Genomic DNA, 25,787 nt, shown 5'->3' with positions numbered 1-25,787 from the left:
AATAGCTGCTGGTTATTACATATGAAGTCCTGATCTTTAATCAGGGCATTTAAGAGAGCGCCTTCTTCATTGTGAGCCCCCCCCACCTATTAAGATTATTGGGGGAAGTCTGGTTGCAGTTGCCACCAGCTCACTTGGTATCAACCCAAATCCGGGCCTTCTCCAGGGTTGCACCGAGGCTCTGGAACACACTCCCAAATGAAATCAGAATCTCCCCATCTCTGGTTGTTTTTAAACAACTTTTGAAAACACACCTGATTTATCAGGCTTTTAGTTTATGATGTTTTAAAGATTTTATTTATGGTAATTTTAATCTGTTTATATGGTTTTTAGGGTTTGGTTGTTGTTTGATTGGATTGTAAACCACCCTGAGATTTTATATAGGGCAGTATATAAATGTGACAAACAAACAAATAAATAATCCTAAATGGCTTTGGATCCAGATATTTGAAGGATCACCTGCCAAATGGACCTGTTCACTGTGCTCATCACTGCATCCCATTGCCTTTAGAAGTCTGATTGGGGGTGTTTCAATAGTGGCACCCAGACTGTAGAACTCCCTGCCTCATGAAGTTCTGTTTGCTCCCTCATTGCTGGCTCATAAGCAGGCAGTTCTCATCATTTTCACCTGGCTTTTAAAGGATGAATTGAGTCTTTCAGCCTACTCATAAGCCTTTCCAGTAGGCTTATGAGATCGGCCCACATTCTCTCTGTGTGTCCGTGTGTCCCCCGCTAGCAAGTTTGCAACACCAGGACCAATATGAACCAAATCAGGTACAGTTGTAGGGACACATAGGGACACCTCAACGGCATAGTTTGTGATAATGTCATCTACCCCAATTCAAGATGGCAGACGTACAAACATTTGAGGCACAAGTGGGCCAACTTGTAGACTACCTAACCAGTTTGAACTAAATTCACTACAGCTGTAGGGACACCTAAGTGGCATAGTTTGTGATGGTGTCATCTACCCCAATGCAAGAAGGTAGACATGTGAACATTGGAGGTGCAAGCAGACTAACTTGTGGACTGTCCAACTGATTTGAACCAAATTAGGTACAGTTGTAATGAGTGACACACAGGGACAACTCAGTGGTTTGTGATAATGTCATCCACCTTGATTCAAGATGGCGGAACTATAAACTTTTGAGGTGCAAGTGAGCTAACCTGTAAACCGCTTAACCGATTTGAACCAAATTTGCTACAGCTGTAGGGGCATGTAGGGTGAAGACTGTGGTGATGTCACCCACCGCAATCCAAGATGGTGGATGCATAAACCTTTGAGGCACAAGTGTACTGACTTGAGGACTGTCTAACCGATTTGAACCAAATTTGGATCAGCTGTAGTGAGTCACACACAGGGACACCTCAATTATGCAGTTTGTAATGATGGCATCCACCTCGATCCAAGATGGTGGACACATGACCATTTGAGGTGCAAGAGATCTAACTTGTGGACCTCGATTTGCACCCAATTTAGTCCAGATGTAGAGACAGTGAAAGGAAAGTAGGCTGATTAGTTCTTACTAGAACAACTTGTTTCAAATTATTTTTGGACTGGATCCTACTGATTTACCTTCTGTGTTCGTAGCTATTGCTTTGTATTGTTTAAGTTTATTAGTTGCCTTGAAGGTCACTTAAGTGGGACCGGCTGAAAAGTGAGACATTCTCTTAAATAAGTAAAATAATAATTCAGAGTAGAATAATTCTTTATTAGATCAACTAGAATATCACAAAGTACTCAGCAAGCTTTCAAGTTCTCTAGAGCTCTTCTTCTTGCTGATTCTAAGCAAAATAGGGAGGTGATACTTTGTGTATTCTACTCCTTAAATTGCATAATATTCAGCCTGAATAAGAGTTCTGGAGAACTCAAAAGCTTCCTAATTACTTTAAATTATTTTAGTTGGTCCTAATAAAACTACTTTGGATTATGCTTCAGTCTGCCATGAAATTAGAGCATATAATATGAAGTTGTAAAATCAGGAATACTCTTCCATTACAAATAAATATAAAATCCTCAGTGCAGCTGAAATTAGTATCGTCTAAGTACAGTTGTATGCATGTGTATGTAGAAGTAAGTCCCCACTGTGTTGCATGGAACTAATGTGCAGACAAGTATGCATATCATTGCAGTCCATAAGAGCAAAATGATTTAATTATGACTAACTTGCTCATTTGGTTTCAATGAGAATTCAGTTAGTTCCCACTAACTTTAACTGGACTGCACATAAGGTGTGTTAGATCTGTTGAACAGTAAAGGTTTTTTGGGTGTTTGGGTGTGGGTGTGTGTGTGTGTGTGTGTGTGTGTGTGTGCGCGCGCGTGCGTGCTTTCCTTCAACCATCCAACCAACTTCATGGAATCATTGAATAAAACATTTGCAGCATGAAGTTAACTGGAAAGTAAAAGTCTTCACTGAGATGTGACTCTATTCCTGTGTGTAATTAAAGCCTCAAAGCATTTTTAAAAGCTGTATAAGGTGGATCATTTCAGTAAACAACCCTTGACGTGAAAAACCAACACCTTTGCAGCGGGGCAAAGCAATACAAGCCAGAATACCTTTCCAAACAAAGAGAGGTGGCCTTCTGCAGTGTGCTCTCTTTCTTCAGCAGCCCAGCATGGGGTGCCAGAAAAATCATTAACAGACTCATCCTGCACTTTCCCCTTTTCCACACCTGCATACCATGATCCCTGCTGCTGTAGCTTTATGGACCGTGAGGAGGCAGGTTTGACGCCATGAAACTTGGGCCAAGCTGACAGCTGCAGAACAGGCAGCGCGGCAGACAGTAAAATGTAAAGAGGAGGAAGGAGAGGGATCACCTTTGAAGTCTCGCAAAAAGAATGACTTTGACCACTTCCTTTTTAAATTAGCTGTCTCAGGTACATTAAGATATTAGCTAATAACCTGGTTGTTTTGGAAGAAGCCACAATATCGTATTTATAAGTGTGGATTTTCACCCTTTTAAAAGCTTTCTCGTTATTTCACCATACAAGAGCAAGAATACTGAAAGAAACAAGCCTGTTTCTGTTAGGCTTTTCCTAACTAAAAGCACACTTTAAGTTCACCAGGTGTGAAAGAGCTACATTGATGCAGTGTTAAAACGTAAGTCGGAATCATCCCAGGCAAGGCAGGAAATTCATAGTTGTGGTTCCTAAGGCAATAGTAACCTGCCAGAATTGTGCATGTGTAATATTTTCTTTCTTTATAGCCTTTTGCCAAATTCTGATCTCCACTCACTTGATCATGTTAATCTGCATTTGTAGAAAGAGTAGTCTAGGGTATATGTGTAGAACTTAAGACCTTCCCTTATAACCCAAGCATAAGGGTTAAAACCCATCCCATGGGCTAATTCTATTTTGCATTGAATGTTGTTGTAATAAGTCAATAAAAATAAAACTGCATTAGGTGGCTCCTGATCTTCACAAGTAGTTTCACTGAAGTAAGTAAAAAGCACTCTGATATATCTGATAACTTCAATATATCAATGGTGTAAGTAGGTTTGAAAGATCAGAGCACATTAAAAAATATATGAGTTTGGAAACCCTTTCCATGATCCTTTATAAACTGATGCAAAACTGGTAAGCATGTGGCATGTAGTCACATGTGGCTGTTTTAAATAAATTAAATGAAATGCTTTTGTTGAGTTTAGTTGCTGACATCCTAACAAACAAAATGTGTGCATTTTGAGGGCCTGTGGAGATGATCTGGGAGCCCTTTTGCAATTCCTGCAGTCCCCCTGCATGTGCACTCTTGCACAAGAGCCCATAGAGTTTGGAGTGCTGCCTGTGCTCTTTAGGATTAGGAACATGTCACTGATGGTCAGCAACTTGTTTCTGATCTTATAGAGTGCTTTCAGAGTGCAAGCAGTGCTCTGAACTCTAAGATATCTTATGCAACAGCACCCATGTAGGAGAACTAGGGGAGTTGTGTGAGGGCTCCCAACACATCTCCATGAGCTTTGTTAGGATGTCAGCCAATGTTCAGAAATATCTGCATGGTCACTTGTAGATATAACTAGATATAGGGTTTCTTTTTTAAAAAACAAACAAACAAACACCTGTAATAATATCAAATCATTCTTCACTATCCAGCCAGTTAAGCACTTTTATGTCCCATTGATTTCGGGGGAAGGGGGAGAATTAAGCATTTGCTTGATATTCCCAATGATATCATTTTCCAAAGGAATGTTGGAAATGAGATCTACAAGTGGGTACATTTTACCATGTGGTGGACTTGTAATAAAGCCCAATCATTTTGGAAGCAAATTCATTCAAATATGAAGTGGGTTTTAGAAATTAAATTTCCCTTTTTGCCAGAACTTTTCTCTTAAATATGACCAAGCCTTATATTCCTACTAAGTTCAGTGAACTGTCTTTATATATGATAATGGCTGCTAGGATTCTGTACGCTACTAACAGGCGTATCTCAACAATTCCAACTTTAGACGACTGGTTTCTTAAGATATGATATTATGCTTCTATTTCAAAAGTTACTGCTTATATGAATAATATTTCAACAATCATTTATGTTGGTCTGGAAACCTTTTATTAATTCTAATATCCAACAAGGTCATCATTTATTTCCAGGATCAGGGTTTGATTTGTAGGTTGTTCAGTATATCTATAGCTATTATCTTTGTATTTATGCCAGCAGACATGCAAACTCACAGGGTTTATTTTGTTGTTTGTCCTTTTTTATTGTAACTTTTGACTTGTTCTAAAATTTCTGCTTTGTCTTGTGGTTCAAGAGCTGTAACCATACTTTACTTTGTTCTTCTATAGTCTCTCTCTCTCTCTCTCTCTCTCTCTCTCTCTCTCTCTCTCTCTCTATATATATATATATATATGGAACTTGAGTTATTACAGAATAGCTCATTTACTAATGCCACATTTACTAAGCCAGCTTTTTAAAAATACGACAAAAGGATACATATGTATGCTGTGCAAACTCCTTTTTGAAAGACAGGTCAAAAAGAAAAATCCTTAATGATGTTTTTAAAATTAGAAATCTATAGAATGGCAGGTTATGTTTGAACACAATGGCTGACTTGCCTCCCGTTCCATCTGTGGCCCTCTTATTATTATTACCATATTACTAATTATTATTATCAATTATTATTATTGTTTACACAGTCAGACAGGTGTTATTGACTGGTTTGTTTTATACAGACATCGAGTCCTTCCCAAGGACCTGGGATGGCTGAATTTTATTATCAATGTAGTTGCTGTTGTTATTATAGATATCGTTGCAGAATATAGACTGTTCCCAGTAAAGCTGCTTTTTATAATTGGCTGATGGTGATTTCTGTGGCCCCTATGGTGTTGAGGTGCTCTTCAAGGTGTTTTGGAATTTATGATAGGGCGCCAATTACCACTGGGATTATTTTGGTCTTCTTCTGCCACAGCCTTTCATTTTCAATTTGTAGATCTTTGTATTTTGTTATTTTTTCTATTTCTTTTTCTTCTACTCTGCTTAGCTATCCCCTGGTATTGCTATGTCGATTATTTTAACTTGTTTGTCTTTCTTTTTGATGATGATGATGATGATGATGATGATTTACATTTTATATCCCACTCTTCCTCCAAAGAGCCCAGAGCGGTGTACTACATTCCTGAGGGTCTTCCAACCCTCAGGATTAGCTTTCCATGGGGGTGCTGGGGACTGGAGCAGGGAGGAGGGGGTGGGAAAACCCTGTTCCACACACAAAACACCACTCACATTTGTTAGGATGCAAGTCAGTGTTAAAATACCTATCGGGGTCACCTAAACTTGGTTTGGTCTTAGTAGATCATACTGCATACTCTGAAGCCATGCAAAAAAAGCAAGCATTGATTTAAAATAGTCATTCTCAGTCTGCCAAAAGTTCCTGGTTAAAGAGCAAATATCTGGCCTGGGTCTGGCCTCAGGCTGTTGAAATAAGCCTGTGTGAATTCTGAGTATGCCTGTCTAAAGCAAACCTTCAGAGCTGTGTATATGTGTGATCAAGTGAATGGAAACAGGAATGTCATTTGGGAGCTGGCAGCTTTCTCTCAGCCAGGGGAACATGCCAAGGGTGGCTCACAGTATCTGCTGCAGAGTGGTGGAAGAACACTGTACAGCTTATTATCAGGGGTTTAGACCTGTATAAATGCTTTATTTTAAATGCTGTATTAATAAACACAATCTATATATAACACTTTGGGCACTCTTGATAATATATGTGTACAGTGTACGTGTGTGGAGGAAGGGGTTAAGAATAAATATGTAAATAAAATTAGTACAATATGTATGTAAATAAAATTAGTCCTGCCCGCCCACAACGCAGATGATTGAATGAAAGGAGAAGGAAGAGGGATGCAGGCAGGAAACAAGGGTAGCTGGTATACAAAAGCTGCAAATAGCTGCACACAGTATCACCCAGTTTGGATGAGAACTCCAGATGCAGCAGTTACCTTGCAGTGTGCCAGCTCCTGCTGCAGCTGGGTGTCACAATAAGGCTCCCTTGATCTCTTCTGGTTTGACTTTCAGCTGGGCAACTAGAAATCGTACTGAGACTGCTTGTGGCTTTGGTTGACAATTGTGACATAGAGATCAATAAGGCAAACTATGCTTCCTATTAAACTTTCTATTTTCTGCATTATTTGATATCATTTATGATGAGCTGTCGGTGGTATGACTGAGAGAATTAATGCAATTTTCCAAGACCCCTTTCAAGTGTTTCTGCTTGTTCTAGAATGGGGAAGTTACCAGAAGGTTGCCATGGATAATTGCTGTTCATCTACCCAGGATCTTGCCTGTGCATTGCTTCTGTGCCGCTTCTTGCTCTGAGCATGAAGTTGTTTCAAGTTACTGCGTGTGATCCCATCACTGTGCAATTGACCCCTCCTTTCTCCTTTTTTACTCAGTCCAAGCCCTGAAGTTTTGATGCTGCTCAGGGCTGCCCATTCCACTAGGCAAAACTAGGTTGTCAGCCTGTTACCTAAAACATCAGTTCTTGGGGGGGCGGGGGGGCTCATAAGCAGTACCAGAATATAGTACTGCCAGTCATGTTTCCTCTCTCTTTTGTGTTGCACCCCTAAAGTACTGCACAATGGTGTAAGAATGCAGTATGTAATACTGCACCCTGCTCTGCAAAGAACCTGCACATTCTGCACCCCAAAATGCAGTCTTCTTTGCTCATGGCACTGCAGCCCCTAATAAACAGCTAGTCTCATACGCTGCACTCCTCTTGAATATGAATTGCCTGCCTCAGCATTCCAAAAAGAAATTGTCTCAGATTAGATATCCAAATTATCAGCAGCATCTTTTCATCTCTGAAAAGTTTTGCCCCCATAATAGATTGGGAGTTTTCTCCCATTGTATCCTCATTCCAGTGCAGGCTGGTGATTTGATTTCACGAATGAGCAGCCTGCACAGTTAAAGTTAAAGTTGAGACTCTTCCCCTTATAGCCTTATAATTTTATCACTTGGCCATTATCTAATTTTTATTAGTTAGTTTTTATGCATTTTATGAATTTCTGTCTTCTTATGTCCTCTAACCTTTTTATACGCCTCTTTTCTGCCCTTTATCTTTTTAATGTCTTTTATGATTCTATAAAATGCCATTTTAGACTTTTTATGCCCTTATGTTTCTCATGTAATTTACATGTACCCTTACTTTTATTATCGCTTTGTATCTTTATCATATGTAATCCACTCTTATTCTTTATGCTGGTCTATGACCGCAATAAAGAATGATTGATTGATTGATAAAAGTTGGCACTCTGTGCTTCTCAGCTGGGGTGGGAGGGCCACCCAAACCAAACTTTGCTTAGGGCGCAAAAACTCCTCGGGCCAGCCCTGGTGCTGTTTCATAATTTATTGCAGTGGCATAGGAGCCACTTTTTTGTGGCTTTATCCCACACCATCATGACAACATTTGGAACTTGTGAGTTGGGCCAATCACATGGGTCCTTCCCATCCAATCACTGCCCTGCTGGGAAGAAGCTCAACAATGGAGTGAAGAGGACTCACACAATTAGCCCAATCCATGTGTTTCCATTTCTAAATGTGACCAGAGTGACTTGAGGCGGCTTGAGTGAGTGACATGATGTGAGTGACACTTGACGCTTGAATAAATTCCACCAAGTGAGGAAGCTATGTGTTCTTTCCTTTCCTTTTTTGTCCAATTCAGATATTGCATAAAAGAATACAGATATTCTTGTGTTTGCAACTTCAAGCCAAGAGTATCATAATATGTTCAAGGTGAAGCAGCACTTAATGATAATTTAGAAGGTCCAGTAGATGCAGAATGCAGTCCCCCACTTTTCTCATAGGGGTGGGTCATCAGAAGTGGCTGCATCTCAGACTATGTGTGATGGTGGCATACTCATTTGCTTGAACCTGTGCCTGCCCCAATTATGTCTAAAGCAGGGTGTGGGGGACACACACAGTTTTTAGCTCAAAAGGGCCATATGCATAGATGGTCCTAAACTCTCCCTCCATTTGTGATTTACCTCCTTTCGACCTCTCTCCCAGTGTCATTTGTTTCCCAACTGGTCTCCAGCACCAGAAATGAGCCCAGCTGAATGGAAACAGATGGGAGCAGAGACTTTGGGGAAGAGGCATCAAGCACAAGGAAGGTTCAGCTCTTCTGCCTGAGCACCCTTGTTGCTCAAGAAATGGGACAATTAGCCTTTTGCTTTATATATGATTGGGGCTGACCCAGGATTAGATAAACAAATCTATTGCTGTCATATGTAATTTGTTCCTGTCAGTTTCTCCATCACACCTGCAGTGTCTTAAGATCAACTGAAAGCATCCACTTGAGGTCTTAGTGGCAGCCTCATATGGTTGGAATTCCTGGAGCCCACCAAAACCTGAGCCTTTTTTTTTTTTTGAGGGGTGATTTGTTGTCTTGTTTTGTTTTCATTTCTTGCACCTCATCTATTCGTTAATTTTGAATTGACTGAATATATACACTTCTACATAAAATTGCTGAGAAAGAAAAACAGTATTCAGAGCCTTTTGAATTTTCTTCATTACTATTCATAATGAGTCTCTTCCAGAATATTTTAGATTAACATTCTAATTTATACAATTATTTTACTCTTCTATATTAGTATGTGTCAGTCTGACTAACAAAGTACTCTATTAAGGATTAATTCACAGCAGTTAATAAAGTTGCAATATCTTAGCATTTTAAATTTGAAAGTATGTATCATACACTTGGAATCTTATCATTGTGAAAGAGCTGTCTCATCAATTGGAACTCTGATATGGCTGTAGAAAACATGCCCCGTGCCCCACAATTTGCCATGAATGCCTTTGTCTTTGTCTTTGGGAAAATCAGTTCCAGAAAGTAGGATTGTTAATCTGTTACAGCAAAAACAAAAATGAAGAATGGATCATAAGACTGGGTTTGCTACCTGTTTTGTCTCTCCCTACCCCATCCCAAGGCTTGAAATCTCATTGGACAGAAACTGAATTAATTTTTGGCTCTGCTAGGTCTCTCTTAAAGTGAAGTGATGTCAAATGTTTCCCATAGTTGCTGCATTCCTGGCTTTCTGAAGTGCAGAAAAGGCATGGGGAGCAATCCAGAACTCAGCAGGCGGTGAGTTCCCTCAGCTAATCTTTATCACGCTTACATCATCCCCACCCCTATCCCTTCATCTCCAAAGGAGAGTGGGTTGTTTTTGTTTTTAAGTTCTTGTATTTATTCTTTGTCTGGAAGAGAAGCCAAAGTGTCACAATATGAAAGGGAATTTCTGAAGCCAATCACGCTGAGACATGAAGGGAAAGAAAAGGAAGTACTGTATTTATTATGATAATGCTGAGTGGGAAGAGCCTACACAATGGGGCTAGGCTACTATGCTGTTAACTGCTTCCTGCTACTGAGATTCACAAGTCGTCTTTGCTTAGGATGATTAGAGAACTACAAAGTCAAGGGGAGCTGTAGGTTTTTGTTCACTTATCAGGAGCTTATCAAGCATTATAGTTCTGCTGACTTTTCAGGCTAACTGCTTTTGTATGCCCAGTTCGCGAGATTATATTAAATGATAAATATTGATGACATTGGACATAGTACCAGTTTTTATTTTATTTTATTTTATTTTATTTTAGATAGGGTCTGGTACTGTATGAATCAAAGAAAGCCCTTTGCACTACCATTAACTTAGGTGGGAGTTTAAATCTTGTAGCATCAGTGGAATATGGAATGCCAGCTTTAAGATTGGTGCTACTGTGCTTGCCTGAAGTTGAAATAATTGCAAAAGTCAAGAGTCAATGAATTTTGGGGAAAGTTGTTTCAAAATTTATCCTGAACTACACAGAGGCTGGCTCCATGTCTGTGTCAATATTGTCTTTATTTCAAAATGTTTGTTTGTTTATCAATCAATCAATCAATCAATCAATCATATTTTTATACCACCCGACATGTACATCCCTAGGCTGTGTGCATAAGTTAAATACAACAAATATAAGAGAGGACAAAATGATAGCAATTTTATAATATAAAACCAATTAAAATGATGTTACCCCTGCTAACTTGGCAAAGAGGCACCTTTTAACATGGTGATTCTCTTTATTTAGCAGGGGGAGAGCAACTGGCCCTATCCACCCCCAGCACAGTACCTCCAGTGACTGTTGCTGGTGTCTGTCTTATGTTTCTTTTTATATTGTGAGCCCTTTGGGGACAGGGATCCATCTTATTTATTTATTTGTTTGTTTATTTATTTATTTATTTACTGAGCCATTTTTGGAAGGGTGGTATAGGAATTGAAATAATAATAATAATAATAATAATAATACAAACAGACAAACATCTGCCACACAATACACCAGATATAACTGTAGTTGAGAAGAAAGAAAAACAAGTTAAAATAATCGACACAGCAATACCAGGGGATAGCAGAATAGAAGAAAAAGAAATAGAAAAAATCACCAAATACAAAGATCTACAAATTGAAATTGAAAGGCTGTGGCAGAAAAAGACCCAAATAATCCCAGTGGTAATTGGCGCCCTGGGTGCAGTTCCAAAAGACCTTGAAGAGCACCTCAACACCATAGGGGCCACAGAAATCACCATCAGCCAATTACAAAAAGCAGCTTTACGGGGAACAGCCTATATTCTGCGACAATATCTATAACAACAGCAACAACATTGACAATAAAATTCAGCCATCCCAGGTCCTTGGGAAGGACTCGATGTCTGGATAAAACAAACCAGTCAATAACACCTGTCTGTGTAAAATAATAATAATAATTTATTAATGGCTCAGGGCGGTTTACACAGAGAAATAAATGAATAAATAAATAAGATGGATCCCTGTCCCCAAAGGGCTCACAATCTAAAAGAAACATAAGACACACACCAGCAACAGTCACTGGAGGTACTGTGCTGGGGGTGAATAGGGTGATCTTGTAGACTGGAAGGAATTTTCCTTTCCTTCTGACTCAGCTAGTTAATGCTTAACTCAGTGACCAGTCTGAGTCAGCTCTGCAGCACGAGGGAAAGCACTAGCACTGAATCATCCCTTTTCTTTCCTTGTGAAGCAGACTGACTGGTTTAAAAAATCTTTAACTTTCCAAACCCAGGAAAGTTAAGAAAAGATTCTGGTAAACCCAGAAGTCCTGGTAGTTTAAAACGCTGCCACTTAGTCACCACTTAGAAAGTCTTTCCCAATGGGATTTAGGTGACTAGCAATCCCTGTTTCACTTTGCTCCCCCTTGCTAGTTGGCAAGGGAAAAAAACCTCTTCCTCCTGTGCGTCTGCCTGCACAGAGTTAATTGTTAATTTGGCCAAGCTGTCTTTGAGATGTATTCTAGAGAAACCAAGATGTATTCTAGAGATGTAGACTAGAGAAACCCCACCTTCTCCTGCTCAGTTAATAATCAATCCTCTAAAGCTTGTAAAAAGAACAGATAAAAAAACTTTTATTCAGTTACTACAGACTAGTTCCATCTGAGGCTTTTAGCTTTTTAGATACACTTGGCACACGTTGAAATCTTAGTTACTTAGTTGCAAAGAACAGATATTTAGGAAAATGCAAAGCAGACACACAAAAGCAAAATAAATCCCTGATGCACAGTCTGACTAAACAAACTGTTCCCTATACTGGGTTCCCGAAGCCATAAGCTCTGGCTTCTTCCCTTGAACTCCCCAAACTCCTGATGAGAATCAAGCCTCCTGCAGATCTTTCACCCTGAGAGATTATCCTGCAGCCTCCGCCATGTGGCAGCCAACCTCATGCTAGTCCGCACTCTCTGCACAAATGTCCCCCTTCATGTTCCCAGCAACAGCTCTCCTGTCCCACCCACCTGGTCAACTCATTGGTTAAAACCCTGGAGGTCACCAGCCTGTCAGTCAGGACAGGGGTTCCATTCCTGTTAACCCTTTTGAGGGAGGGGAGACTATCCTCTCTAGATAGATAGATAGATAGATATAGCTATAGAGTTATATGGCCTCCTTGGGTTATCCTGGAGACCAGTCTGGCTGACAGACTGCACCCAGAGACCAATCTGCATCAACTGTAGTTTCTGGACTATATACAGTCAGCCCCACATAGAGTGCATTGCAGTAGTCAAACCTGGATATTACCAGCATATTTACCAATGTTAAAAGGTAATTTTCCTTCAGAAATGGGTGTAGCTGATGTATCAGCCAAAGCTGAGAAAAAGCGCCACTGGCCGTTGCCTCAGCCTGAGAGATGAGAGAGAGTTTTGGATCTAGACACACTCCCAAACCATGTACTTGTACTTTCTGGGGGAGTGTAATCCCATCCAGAACAGTCAGATCTAAACCATTTCTCAAGTTCTGGCCCACCCACAGGCAATACCTCCATCTTATTTGGATTCAATTTCAGTTTGTTATACTTCATCCAGCCCATTGCTGCCTCCAGGCAGGCATTTAGGGAAGTTGTGCCATTGCGTGGTGAAGTTGATATGGAGAAATAGATCTGTGTGTCATCAGCATATTGATAACACCCTGCACCAAATCTCCTGATTGGGTGCACTCCCTCTGTCAGTTCCCAGTTGGAGATCATCTATTACGCTGACCAAGGCAGTCTCAAGTAGTGGTGTGCCCGAACCTGTCCGGCGGCCATTCCAAAGAATGGCCGAACTGCCGGACCGGTCCGGCCCTGCCTGGTTCGGGTCCGGGTGGGGGGTCTGCCTTTAAGGGCGGGAGGGCTTGCTTAGCCCTCCCGCCTCCTTGCCCCCGCCAGCGCCCGTATTTAACAGTATAGGGGCGCTGGAAACCAGCCGCCCCCCCGCCGCCGCCGCGGCGAAATAACCCCCAAAGCCAGCCAGCCCTCCCTCCCTCCCAGCTAGCTGCCCGCCCACCCACCCACCCGCTCGCTCACCCGCTCACTGGATAAGAAACGAGAGGAGCTCCGGCACAGAGCTGCTCTCGTTCAGAAGGCCTCCTGCAGAATGGCGGCTTGCGCGCGCGCATGCGCGCGCCGCAAAGCACGCCGTTCTCCGGAGGCCCGGTCTACCCAGCGATCGGAGGCCCGGTCTACCCGGCCCTTTCCCGGCGGGTAGACCGGGCCTCTGGAGAATGGCGTGCTTTGCGGCGTGCGCATGCGCACGCGCGCAAGCCGCCATTCTGCAGGAGGCCTTCCGAACGAGAGGAGCTCTGTGCCGGAGCTCCTCTCGTTTCTTATACAGTGAGCGGGTGAGCGAGCGGGTGGGTGGGTGGGCGGGCAGCTAGCTGGGAGGGAGGGAGGGCTGGCTGGCTTTGGGGGTTATTTCGCCGCCGCCGCGGCGGGGGGGGCGGCTGGTTTCCAGCGCCCCTATACTGTTAAATACGGGCGCTGGCGGGGGCAAGGAGGCGGGAGGGCTAAGCAAGCCCTCCCCGCCCTAAAAACAAGGCCCCCCTTCGGTGCCGGTCCGGACGTCTCTGGACCGTGCACATCACTAGTCTCAAGTAGGAGTGTGCAATTCGATTTGAAGTTGAATAGATTTGGGTTGAATCTATTTGCAGATTCAACCTTTAATTGAATCAGCTTCAAAATAGAGGGCCCGATTCAGGGTCAAAGTGAATCACCCTCGATTCAACCTGAATCGATTTGGATGCCATTTTGAGGACTGTTTTGCTGGGGAAATGTGCCTCAGAATAGTGCTTTTTCCTTGGGGAGATGTGGCCTGATTCAAGGATGATTCATCGAGACAACCAGCCAAGCCAGCTGTTCTCAATAAATCAATTTGATGGTTCTGCTATTCGATTTGACCTTGAATCAAATTGCAGAATTTGATTCATGCACACCCCTATTCTCAACCCCCAAAGCCACCTGAAAGTCAATTTGAAATGAGTCTTCCCTCAAGAGTGCCTGGAGCTGAGACTCTCTTAATCTCCTTGCCCAAACATAGAAGATTGGAGACAGGTCTATAACTGGCTAACTGAGTAATCTATGCGGTTTCCCACTTGCATTTTACTTCAGGGCACCAGGCCCTTTAAAAATGCAATCAAGGTTCCTAATCAGTTATGCAGATTGAGAGCAGGTTTTTGGCTGTCTCTCATTCAGGGCTATAAATCTTGGGTTACACTGGCTATCTTGTTCTGCAGATCTTTAAAAACATAATATATATATATTTTTAAATCATTTTGGACATTAGAGGCCAGAGTAGTGCAGTGGTTAGAAAGCTGGACTAGGACTGGCAAGACTCGAGTTCAAATACCCTTTTAGCCATGGAACTCATTGGGCGATTCTGAGTCAGTCACTTAACTCTCAGTCTAACCTACCTCACAGGGTTGTTGTGAAGATAAAAATAACCATGTACACTGCTGTGGGCTCCTTGGAGGAGGAGCAGGATATACATGTATAAATAATAAATACATACATAAATTCAAGTTGCAATGTTTTGTATGATGCTTCAAAAGCAAAGATCTGCTAAGAAATTAGAAATTATGGGAAAAAATGCTAGTCATAGTAATCTATAGTTATTGCAGTGATTTCATATAAACAGACCAGTATAAATCTATGCTAAACTTAATATTAGATTATGAAACAATATCATAATTTCATTCTTTTTTAGTAGTTGGAAATATATCTGTCACATTTCTTTTGACCATGTTTTCCTAAAGACATTATCTGGCTGAACTAATATTCTTACCCTTCTATTCACGCAGCTAACAAGGACAAAATAAGAATTGTGGGGAGGGGAAGGGCTGGGCTGAAGAACTCTAGTCCCCTGTATGTATGTTGCCTAATAGAAAATGTTTGCATTTTTAGTATTCAAATGTTCATTAGATAATTTTATGGATAAAATACATAAATGCCATACATCTGCTTTTATTATTGTTGCTATTAAGATTAATAATGTTAAGTAGTTTAGAAAAATGCATGCTTTAGTAGAATACTCTTGCTAACTGCCATTGAATAAAATGAAGTGCTTTGTGGAGTCCTGGATGGTGGCCTTTTTTGAACAGGGCCCACTGAATCCAAGCTCTCTTGTTAATATACTACCGGCATCTTGAATATGTTTTTGTTCCATTATTTTTATACAATTGTAGTTATCTTCCTACAACTGTCTAATCCAAGAGGTTATCTTTGCCCCTTTACATTAGTATTGCTTTAACAAGAAGTCTATTTAAATCTATAATAATACATATTTTTCCGTTGTAAATAGAGATGTGCCCAAATCATGTTGGAGCTTCTTTGGAGCCAAAACGTTTTGGCATGGGGCGAGGGGTACCTTTAAACTGAGGTAGGCAGATCCTACCTACTCCTCCCATGAGCTGCCACCGCCCCATCGTGGTGCTGTTGTGCTTCAAAGTTCACCTAAAAGCATCAGCCATGCTGCCGTCCTCTTTAAAATGCTGTGCCAATGGGATGGTGCTCCCATGCGGCATCGGCCTGCATGACACATGTGCCAATGTAGCATGAGGGCTGCTGGGAGCAGCATCCCACTGGCATGGTGTGGCATTTTAAAGAGGACAGCTGCTTTTAAGTTAACTTTGAAGCACACGATGAGGTGGCGGGGGGGGCGGCAGCAGCAGCTCATGGGAGGAGCAGGTAGGACCTGTGTGCCTCCATTTAAAGGTACCACCCCCGCTCCCTGGGGTGTGTATGCAACATTTTGTGCACATCCCAGTTGTAAAACACTTCAGAGTGTTCAGATCCCTTCACATACATTATCTTAGCCATCCTTACAACTGTTCTCTAAGATAGGTCAGTATTAATTTTCCCCATGTTGCAGATAGGAGCCAAGGCTTGCCTTATTCCATCTAGTGTGAATTCATGGTTGAAATGAGGTTTTAACCAGGCTCACTAATAAATGCACTGCTGTCTTTAAATATACTAGTGAGCCCCATTCAAATTTTACCTCAGCCATTATGCTAAACAAATTGTATCATTTATTTTATTTTAGCTGTACAAACTGGTCTCATAAGTTTGTGTAGGTAGAAATCCATCTTTTATTGTGTCATTAAGTATCTCAAAACCTTCTAGCCATACAGTATGCATGCATACTTTTTCACTGCCTTAAAGTGAGCTGTTGAGTCGGTGTGACTCCTGGCGACCACAGAACCCTGTGGTTGTCTTTGGTAGAATACAGGAGGAATTTACCATTGCCTCCTCCTGCGCAGTCTGAGATGATGTCTTTCAGCATCTTCTTATATCACTGCTGCCCAATACAGTAGCAGCAGGGATTTGAACCGGCAACCTTCTGCTTGTTAGTCAAGCATTTCCCTCTGCACCATTTAAGGTGAGGCTTTCATTGCCTTAAGAAAGTATTATTATCAACACACTTTTCTTGACTTTAGAAAATTTGGTTCATGAGGGAAGCTGAAAATACAACTAAGAAGATGAATGAGTCAAGTCAGAATCACATAATGACAGACGATGCACACAACTAAAAGTGTTGCCAGTAAAAGGCCATAAGTGATTTTCAGTCAATTCAGTCTCATCCCAGTGGCTTTAATGTACATACATTTGTAGACAGAATCAGATCCTGACCAAAGGAATCAGAAGCACAACCAGAGGTTGTGCATCCACTGTGAGCTTCCTCTGTTTCCTATTGAAGAACTTCATACTCTAGCATCTGAAAACCTTGATGTCAGGGACATAAGAAGGTTGGAGTGGACCCTGGGACAAAAAGTGATTGGTTATCTTGCAACCAGGAATGAAAATGTTTTAGCAGATAAATTTTTTGTCACTGTGAGAAATGGGAAACAGAGTATTACCATTCTGAAAATCAATTGTAAAATCTCTGGAAAGACAGCACATAAACTCTGCCATTGTGATACTGCTACATGGAGAAAATTCATATGTATTTTATATGCTATCTGGCGAGTAATGCTAAGGCTCAAAAAACTAACATGTTTTTTAAAATTACGGTTATTGACAGAACGAAACATGCACAAGAAACAGGAAACACGAACAGCGTCTTCACTACTTGCACCATATGTATTATTTTTCTCTTCTAAACATGGCATCATCCAAGAGGTGGGTTATATTCAGAACAAGCAGTATAATAATATTATAATTTAATTATAATTAATATAATTATAATTTAGAGGCAATGTCTGTATGTTGTGTTTGTTGTTTATTACAAAAGTTCATGAGATGCTTTTAAGTAAAACACCAAAGGCTACAGTCCTGTGCACATTTTCCTGGGAGTAAACCCCATTGAAGTGAAGTCATTGGGACTTACTTCTGAATAAACTTGGCTAGACTCAGTCTGTAGCCACCTTAAGTGGCGCAGTGGGGAATGCTTGACTAACAAGCAGAAGGTTGCTGGTTTGAATCCCTGCTGCTACTACATTGGCCAGAAGCAATATAGGAAGTTGCTGGAAGGCATCATCTCAGACTACACGGGAGAAGGCAATGGTAAACCCTTCCATCCTGTATTCTACCAAAGAAAACCACAGGGTTCCGTGGTCTCCAGGAGTCAAAATTGACTTGATGGCACACTTTAGACTCACTCTGTAAGTCAACTTCTCCTTTTTTCAAAAGCAGTAGTAACTAATCAGAACATCCACTGCTTTAAAAAAATAACTTTAAGATGATACCATTAAAAATACACAGTCTTTAGAAAGCTACCTTCAAATAACAGAAGGGCTGATGCATAGAAGGAGTGAGCTTGTTCTCTGTTGCTTCTGAGGACTAGAAGCAATGAGTTGAAATTACAAGGAAGCAGATTTAGGCTAGACATTGGGAAGAATGTCCTAACTATAAGAGCTGTTCAACTGTAGAACAGTCTGCCTCATGAAGCGGTGGGCTCTCTGATTTTCAAACAGAGGGTGGAGAGTCGTCTCTCAGGGATGCTGTTGCAGTTTCCTGCTCTGAGCAAGGAGCTGAACTAGCAGACCTCTAAGCTCTAAACATTCTCCAGCTCTGAAATTCTAAGATTCTAAGAAAAGTGTTTTTAGAAACCATAAGCCTTCTTTCAGAGCAGTTAGAGTGAGTTACTAGCAAAAGAAATGTGTTGGGAAATCTGACAATGAGCTTCATAAAAATTTTCTTTGGGATTCTGCTTATATCAATGACATTCTTTTAGATAGGAGTGTAGTGGAGCGGGAACGCGCAGGGATGGAGTGCCAGTACTTCTCAGCTTCTCTGGCTGTTGGGGTGCGCATGGCCATGGGGGCTGTCATGGAGAGAGCCTGCACTGCTGAATTTGCAACTACATCACTGTTTTTAGGACATAATATGTACTTCAAACAGTAGCTTGCTTGCTTTCAGGCACACTTACCTTAACTACAGCATCTTTCCACTGAATCAAGTAGACAAGAAAACACTATGAAGGCAGTTAGGACAATACCTGAGATGAGTATACAGAACTGTGATCTACTTTGCTTTTATAAATTTGTTTTTCTATGTTTGATCTATCTGGAATAGGCTCCTCAAACAAAATGGACAATTTTCAGATTTCAGAAAAGAGTCGTGTGTCCATGATCTGGTTAGTATTCACTACCATGGTCTGTATAGTAAATTTTAAGAAATAATTTCCAAGGACAAAATAAAAGCTTATTCTTTGATCCCTACTAGAAATCTTTCAGAACTACCAGCTGACTTTCATTTTCAACTGTGCATCTTTTTTTGTATACCATGGCACACAAACGGAAACACAAAAGTTCTCAGCCCCAAAATGGAATGTTGTGATGTGGTTATTCTCCAGTTAGTCTATATAGAACAGGTAATGCTTGAATCTGATGTTGACTGTGAAATGTGCCTGCCAATATTAGTAGTTATGACTACCAGTATGTGAATTTTGAAACAGAACTAGGAAAAATTCTAGAAGATACGATCTTAGCAATTATTTCTAGATAGGGGAGCAATCCCAATGTCTCACATGCCCTCCAAACCTGACACTTGAAGAGGTGTAGTCCATTAATTGACAAATCAGGATCTGCTGAAGTGTTTGGAGGATGTTGTGAGCAATAAAATCTATTTTAACTGATTTACATACATCTTAATCTCAAATAACTTCTTCATCTCATTTTCTGACTTCCCTTACTAACATTTGTTATCAAACGTTTGGATAACTAATAAACACTAATGACTACTAATGACTGCTAATGCCAATGAAGTTATTCTCAATAGGGGCATTTTCCATGAGAATTGTGGCTTGTATGTGGCAGGGCCAGGCTTACCAGCAAACAACAGTGCAATAGATTCTGAGGTGATCACTATTTTCCTTCCTCCAATCCATGCCGATCTGTCATAAAAAATGAGCTCCAATCCAGAGTGGCAGAGGGTGCCATTGTCACTTCAGGTGACCAGAGAGCGCCTTCTTCTACATGATCCACACCACACATTAAGGTCATCTGAGGAGGTCTGTCTCCAGTTACCACTGTTTCGTCTGGTGGCGACTCAAAGGTGGGCCTTCTCTGTAGCTGCTCCTAGACTGTGGAATCACTTCCCACAGAAATCCGTAATTTGAGTTCATTATTGGCCTTCAGGAGAACCCTTAAAATCTATCTGTTTGGCCTGGCATTCCAAGGTTTTTTAACTGCTGTTAGGCCTGGTTCTCCAGGTTTTTTAACTGTTTAAAAGTTTTAACTGTTAATCAATTTTATGTTGTTTTTATATTTCTGATTGTAATTGTTAATTGATTGTAATTGTTTATATTTTGATGTCAACTGCCCTGAGCCATTTTTTGGAAGGGCAGTATATCAATCAATCAATCAATCAATCAATCAAATAAATAAAATAAGTGTGGGAAGAAAATCTAAAGCTTATATAGACAATGAAAGTACTAGAAACTTTCATACTGCCACACAATATGTACACCTTTATCTATTTGCAAGGAAACTGCATATTCATTTGGATCTTGCCTTTTCCTAATTTACATTTTTGTATTTGAAACTTAATTGTCAGATTAGGAAAGAAGCAATTTGAGAACAGGCTGACAAGGCACTTCTGGTTTGGTACATTGCATAAACCTGCCCCCAAAGGAAGCTGACATAAAATTTTTACCATATGAGTTCTACAACTGTCAATTATAAGGTGCTTATATGCTGAACAGGATGGTGTTGCATTATTCTCTCTCTCTCTCTCTCTCTCTCTCTCTCCATGTGTCTTCTCCGATTGGGAGGTTGGTGGCCAGCAAAAGCCATAGATCACGGTTCCTAGAATTGTGGATGATATCTTCTGTGTCCACTTCTATCCATTCTTTCAAGTCATCCATCCATCCCTTCCTTCTCTTTCCTCTTGATCTTCCCTGCTAGCTTTTCTTCTAGCATTAGTTGTGGTATTTGATATTTTACACCTCTGAGGATATGTCCACAATACTCCAGTTTGCGTCACTTTACAGTCTGTATTATTTGTTTATGTGTTTTTACTTTTCAAAGTACTTCTTCATTTGTTGTTCTGCTGGAACCTTTAATCTTGAGTATTCTTTTAATCTTGTGTTTAATCTTGAGTTTAATCTTGAGTATTCTTTTGAGACACCACATCTCAAAGGCTTCCGTTTTTTATGTGTTTCTTTCTTGATGATCCAGGTTTCACATTCATACAGGAGAAGAGACCATATGTAACATTTCATCATTCTGATTCTGAGTTTCAAATCTAGTTTATTCTCACAGAGGAAGATTTTCATTTGGTTAAATTTTGTTCTATGCGGCTTCAGATGTCTTTTGTTTGGTCATTATCAAGATCAATGTTTTTCCCTAGATAACACAGTAATTCCCTACTTGATCTAGGGTTTTGTTATTGCATTGTATTGTGAAGGGGATTCTCATTTACTTACGCACATTGTTTTAATCTTTTTTCCATTTATTTTAAGGCCCATTTTCTCACTTTTTGTTGTTATTTCTATGACTAGGTTTTGTAGATTTTCCTGGGAAGTAGCTAAAATGACTATGTCATCTGCATATCTTAGGCTGTTAATGCTGACACCATTTACTTTAATTTCCTCATCCCTTTTGACTAGGGCATCTTGTATTATTTTCTCTGAATAGAGTTTAAAGAGTATGAGAGAGAGGATGCATCCTTGTCTGACTCCTCTGTTAATGTCTATCCGGTCTGTTTATTCTTCTCCAATTTTTGTTTTTGTTTTTTCGTTCCAGTATGCATCCTTTATAACATTAATATCTCTTATATCGAGTCCTATTCTATATAATAGCTCTATTAGTTTGTTGTGTTTGACTCTATCAAAAGCTTTTTCATAGTCCACTTAGCATAAAAAATAGGTATATTCATCTTGAGTGCATTTTCAGCAATTTGGCTTAGTGAAAATATTGCCTCCCTTGTGCCTACCCGTGATCTGAATCCAAATTGCATTTTACCAATCACATTTTCAATGTCCTTGTATATTCTATTATGTATTATTTTAAGAAGGATGTTGCTTGTGTGGTTTAGGAGGTTGATTCAATATTCTGAAGGTTGATGAGTGTTTGGTCTCTTGGGAATGGGTACTATTTATTGATCTGTTGAAATCTTCTCTCTACCATTTCTATAGATGTTATTGAAAATTTCAGTTAGTTCTTTTATTCCTTTATCTCCTATGTTTTTAAATATTTCTATTGGAATTCTATCTGGTCCAGTGGATTTGCCTTCTTTGATTGCAGCATGTCTTACTTCTTCTTCTAGCATTTTTGGCCCTTCAGCCACAGGTGCTATAATTCCATTTGTTCTTTCATCATCATAAAGGGTTCTGAGATATTTCTCCCATTCACTCTTTATTTCTTCCTTGTCAGTTGTAATGCTGCCATCACTTTTCTCTAGGCATCCCATTCTGTATGTATGTTTCCTTGTCATTTCCTTGATTCTCTTGTGGAGTCTCCTGGCATTATGATGTTTTTGCAACTGTTCCATCTCTTCACACTTCTCCTTTTTCCTTTACATACTTGATTTCTTTCTGAATTTGTTGAGTATTTTATATCTCTGTTGCTCTCTCTTCTATTTTTTCCTCTCGTCTATCAGGACTAGTATATTTTCTTTCATCCATTCTTTCTTTTTGTTGTTGTTTTTGTAGCCAATGCTTTTATCTGTGTTCTCTATAATTATGTGTCTCAGTCTTTGCCACTGTTCTTCTGCATTTTCAGTTTGTGCTTTATAATTTTTGTAATCCTTGATTTTTTCTCCAGCCTCATTATTCAGTACTTGTGTTTTGCTTTTTTGAGTTTGTCATGATCCAGCTTTCTTTGTTTATTCTCCTTCTTTTCTATTTTCTTCAATTTTAGTTTAATTTGCTTTGGAGAAGGTTATGATCAGATCCACAATTGGTGCCAGTGTATGTTTTTGTGCTACTGATCATATTTTTGAATCTTTGGTTTATAAGAATATAGTCTATTTGATTTCTGATTATTCTTCCTTGTCCATCTCTTGGTGAAGTCCAGGTGTATAATCTTTTTTGTGGTCGTTCACTCTCTTTAGATTGTATTTGGTACATAATTCAATTAGCTTTTCTCCTCTTTGATTTCTGTTGCCTACCGTATTTCTGTTGTTCTATTATACTAATGTTTATTTTTGTTATCCCAAGATGGACTATTTGTTTCCTAATTGGCATGGACAATCTGCAGTTAATCACAAGAAAAAGATGGAAGAAAACACATTTTTACCTTTAGTAGGTAAGAAGCAGCAGAAGATGCATCTTAATGACTGCTCCAATGTATCCAAGGGTTCAAAAGAAAAGAAAAATATGTTGAGCCAACAGAGAAATAAAGATGTTGCTGAAAAGTAAGTAAACTTGATTGATAGAGGCCTGATTTCATTCCACCTTCTATCTTACCATACATTTTTGTGGATCAAGTAGATTCTCTCTCACACACACATGCACACTTAGGATCATAGAGAAACAGTTATCTGAATAAAATCCTTTAAATCTAAACTACAGTTCTGAAACTTACTTCATACATATGAATTTGAGCTTCCAAGCAATCTCAAGCAGTGAAGTTACAGAACTTCATACACTGGTGATTTGTTCTGAAGTGGAGAAAAATAACTTGTGTGAATGATAAGGGTGCTCATCTGAAATATGTATTTCTATTCTAACAAAAACATCTTCAAACAAGTCAGGAAATATATTAGTAATGCAGAATCTAATTGTTATCAGGCATATTGTGCTGTAAATTGTAACACTTGCTGATTGTCTCTAGTGTTCCTTCATATCAATTGATCTTTGATGATAATCCCCATTTGACTTTTAGAATGAATGTGCAAACATGGTGTGCAAAAATGAGTGCTCTAAAACACAAAATCCAAATATATATCACCACCACAACCACTATTTTGTATCTTGCAAATGAATATAACAACTTAAAATGTTAATGTTATTCTGGATTTGCCTTATAGAACTGATGATCAAATACACAACATCTCTACCTTTGCACAACATAAAATGATTGTTGTGCCTTTAACTCTAGAAGATGTTGCTCTCTGCTATCCAGTTCTGGTAGGTTCGTTTTTATTTTTTCTTCCTTTTCTTTATAAAGCCTACTGCACATTATTGTATCGGTAATTTACTGGCCTACATGTAACAAATGTTATGCCAGAGTTGAAGCTCAAAACTAGCTTCAGTTTGGGACTTTGCCTTCAGCATCTGTAGCAACTTTCAAAAAATTTTGACACCCACCCCGCCACACACACACACCGTTTATCCTAAAATGACTAGGCTATGAGTATCTTGGCCAGGGAGAATTTGGTCTCCCATGCTCAAGACGTTGGCTGTACGTACATTCAATTATCGTGAGGTCCTTCAACACTGTAATTTAACAGGTTCATCAAGTTTTTTTAAAAAACTTATTGGAAAGAAAATGCCAATGGAGATTCTGTAGAAACTAAAAAAGTCAGTTTGGGTAAATCTCTGCAAGCTACAACTTTAAGGCTTTGGCGCCCAGTTACACAAATCCTGTCAAACATTTCAAATTGATCTGCATATCTTATTTATATTTTTTGAGAGGGATAATTTAGATATTGTATATTAGGGGTCAAAAAATGAATATTTGCACATTCACATGTCTTTCTTAGCCTTAGTTATAGTGATACAGCTATAACTAAATACTATGTGTTGGCATTTTCAATAGCTATGGTTAGGGCAAATGTTAGTTTGTTTTATTACATTTCTATACCACTACTCACAAACATCTCATGGTGGTTTACAATACGAAACAATTTACAAACAGTTTAAAAATTAATATTAATGTGCATGTGCCAATTGCGCCATTGTTAAATACCTTACCAGTCTAAGGATATCAAGCTGACTTTTAAAATTACTGTCTGTCTTTAGGAAGCCAGGCCATTGGGCAACTACTGGACAAACTATGCTGATAAAGACACCATCATTACCAGTGAAAAATATTAACTATGAGTCGGGCTCTTTTCATAACATGAAAAAATGTTATAGATAATTGTGGTTAGTAGTTCCACAAGCATTGTCCGTGTGTTGACCAGTCTGACCAGCCCCCTTTATTTCCCCTTGCTACCTGTTTCTCTAATTAAAAGTTGAAAACCATTTGTTAAAGATTGTTAAATTAATGGTTTGTTTAACATTGCAGTGCCCAACATCCTAACATTGTGCACATGCTGTCAAAAAAAGGCATACATGCAGTCCCTCTGGTACACCCCCACCTCTCTACTTCTTCATGCAGAAGAGGAGGAAACTGGAAGCTTCCACTTATTTGCTTTGTTTTGTTTACATGATGGCTTGTTTTAAAAAACAACAGGATACTAAACAATTATTTGCTCCTGCTTTGTTTTAAGTAGGCATAGCTTGCACAAACTGCAGTTTCCCAAGTTTGGAAGCCACAGGGTGCTGTGGTTAGTTCAAAAGCTGTTGATCTCCTTTCACATGTGTGGGAGCCCAGGAGGACTCTTATAGGCTTGTTCACTATCTAAAGCACAGTTTAGATTATTATCTGAATGAAGCCAGTGTCATTCAAAAAATCATTCAAAGACTATTGTAACTAATATAGGTTTAACTTGTGAAAAATAAATAAATTGTGAACAGTTTCAGTACAAGTATTTGTTGCTGTTCCTCAAAAAAAATACTAGGCATCTTTGTCAAGTCTTGAGGACATCAGTATGCTTCTATAATGTCTAATGAACCTGTTTCAAATTCCAAGTTGTGCATGTTGTTATTTATATCTTGTATCATCAACATTATTTCAATATTTTATCTTTAACATCTTTAGAACCTAAATTTATATAGATTAACTTAGTATATACTAGGGCAGTGCACAACTGCAAATATCTGGTCAGATCCAGAACCCTAGATGTTGGTTTGGATCCTTTTGGACATGTCAGAGAGTTGGAGGTGGAAAAACAGTTGATTTTTTTGATGGGTGAAAATCCTCATAGATACCTATGGGGGAAGTCGGGGGGACTTGTCTGGGGGAAGTGGCTGACATGGGAGCTCTGAAAATGGGCACACAAGTAGATAAGG

The 25,787-nt window shown here is 39.7% G+C and overlaps 1 protein-coding gene across 9 annotated transcripts in view; it reads left to right on the top strand.

Annotated features, from left to right (window-relative positions):
* Positions 1-25,354, top strand: part of LOC128344911 (uncharacterized) — a 103,227-nt gene extending 77,873 nt beyond the window's left edge. For 7 of the 9 annotated variants that reach the window (XM_053295969.1, XM_053295977.1, XM_053295959.1 and 4 more), the window contains exons 9-14: positions 9,505-9,570; positions 17,307-17,404; positions 18,800-18,860; positions 22,887-23,083; positions 23,699-23,798; positions 24,633-25,354. In XM_053295969.1, coding sequence (XP_053151944.1) covers positions 9,505-9,570; positions 17,307-17,404; positions 18,800-18,860; positions 22,887-23,083; positions 23,699-23,798; positions 24,633-24,707 — 597 coding nt within the window. In that variant the 3' untranslated portion in view covers positions 24,708-25,354. The remainder of the gene's footprint in view (positions 1-9,504; positions 9,571-17,306; positions 17,405-18,799; positions 18,861-22,886; positions 23,084-23,698; positions 23,799-24,632) is intronic. The other 2 variants (XM_053296022.1, XM_053296030.1) reach the window with 2 other exon arrangements.
* The last annotated feature ends 433 nt before the right edge of the window (positions 25,355-25,787 follow it).

The sequence above is a fragment of the Hemicordylus capensis genome, chromosome 1 (genome assembly GCF_027244095.1).
Source record: "Hemicordylus capensis ecotype Gifberg chromosome 1, rHemCap1.1.pri, whole genome shotgun sequence".
In the NCBI taxonomy this organism is placed as follows: domain Eukaryota; kingdom Metazoa; phylum Chordata; class Lepidosauria; order Squamata; family Cordylidae; genus Hemicordylus; species Hemicordylus capensis.
This window is presented reverse-complemented; position numbering and strand designations above follow the sequence as displayed.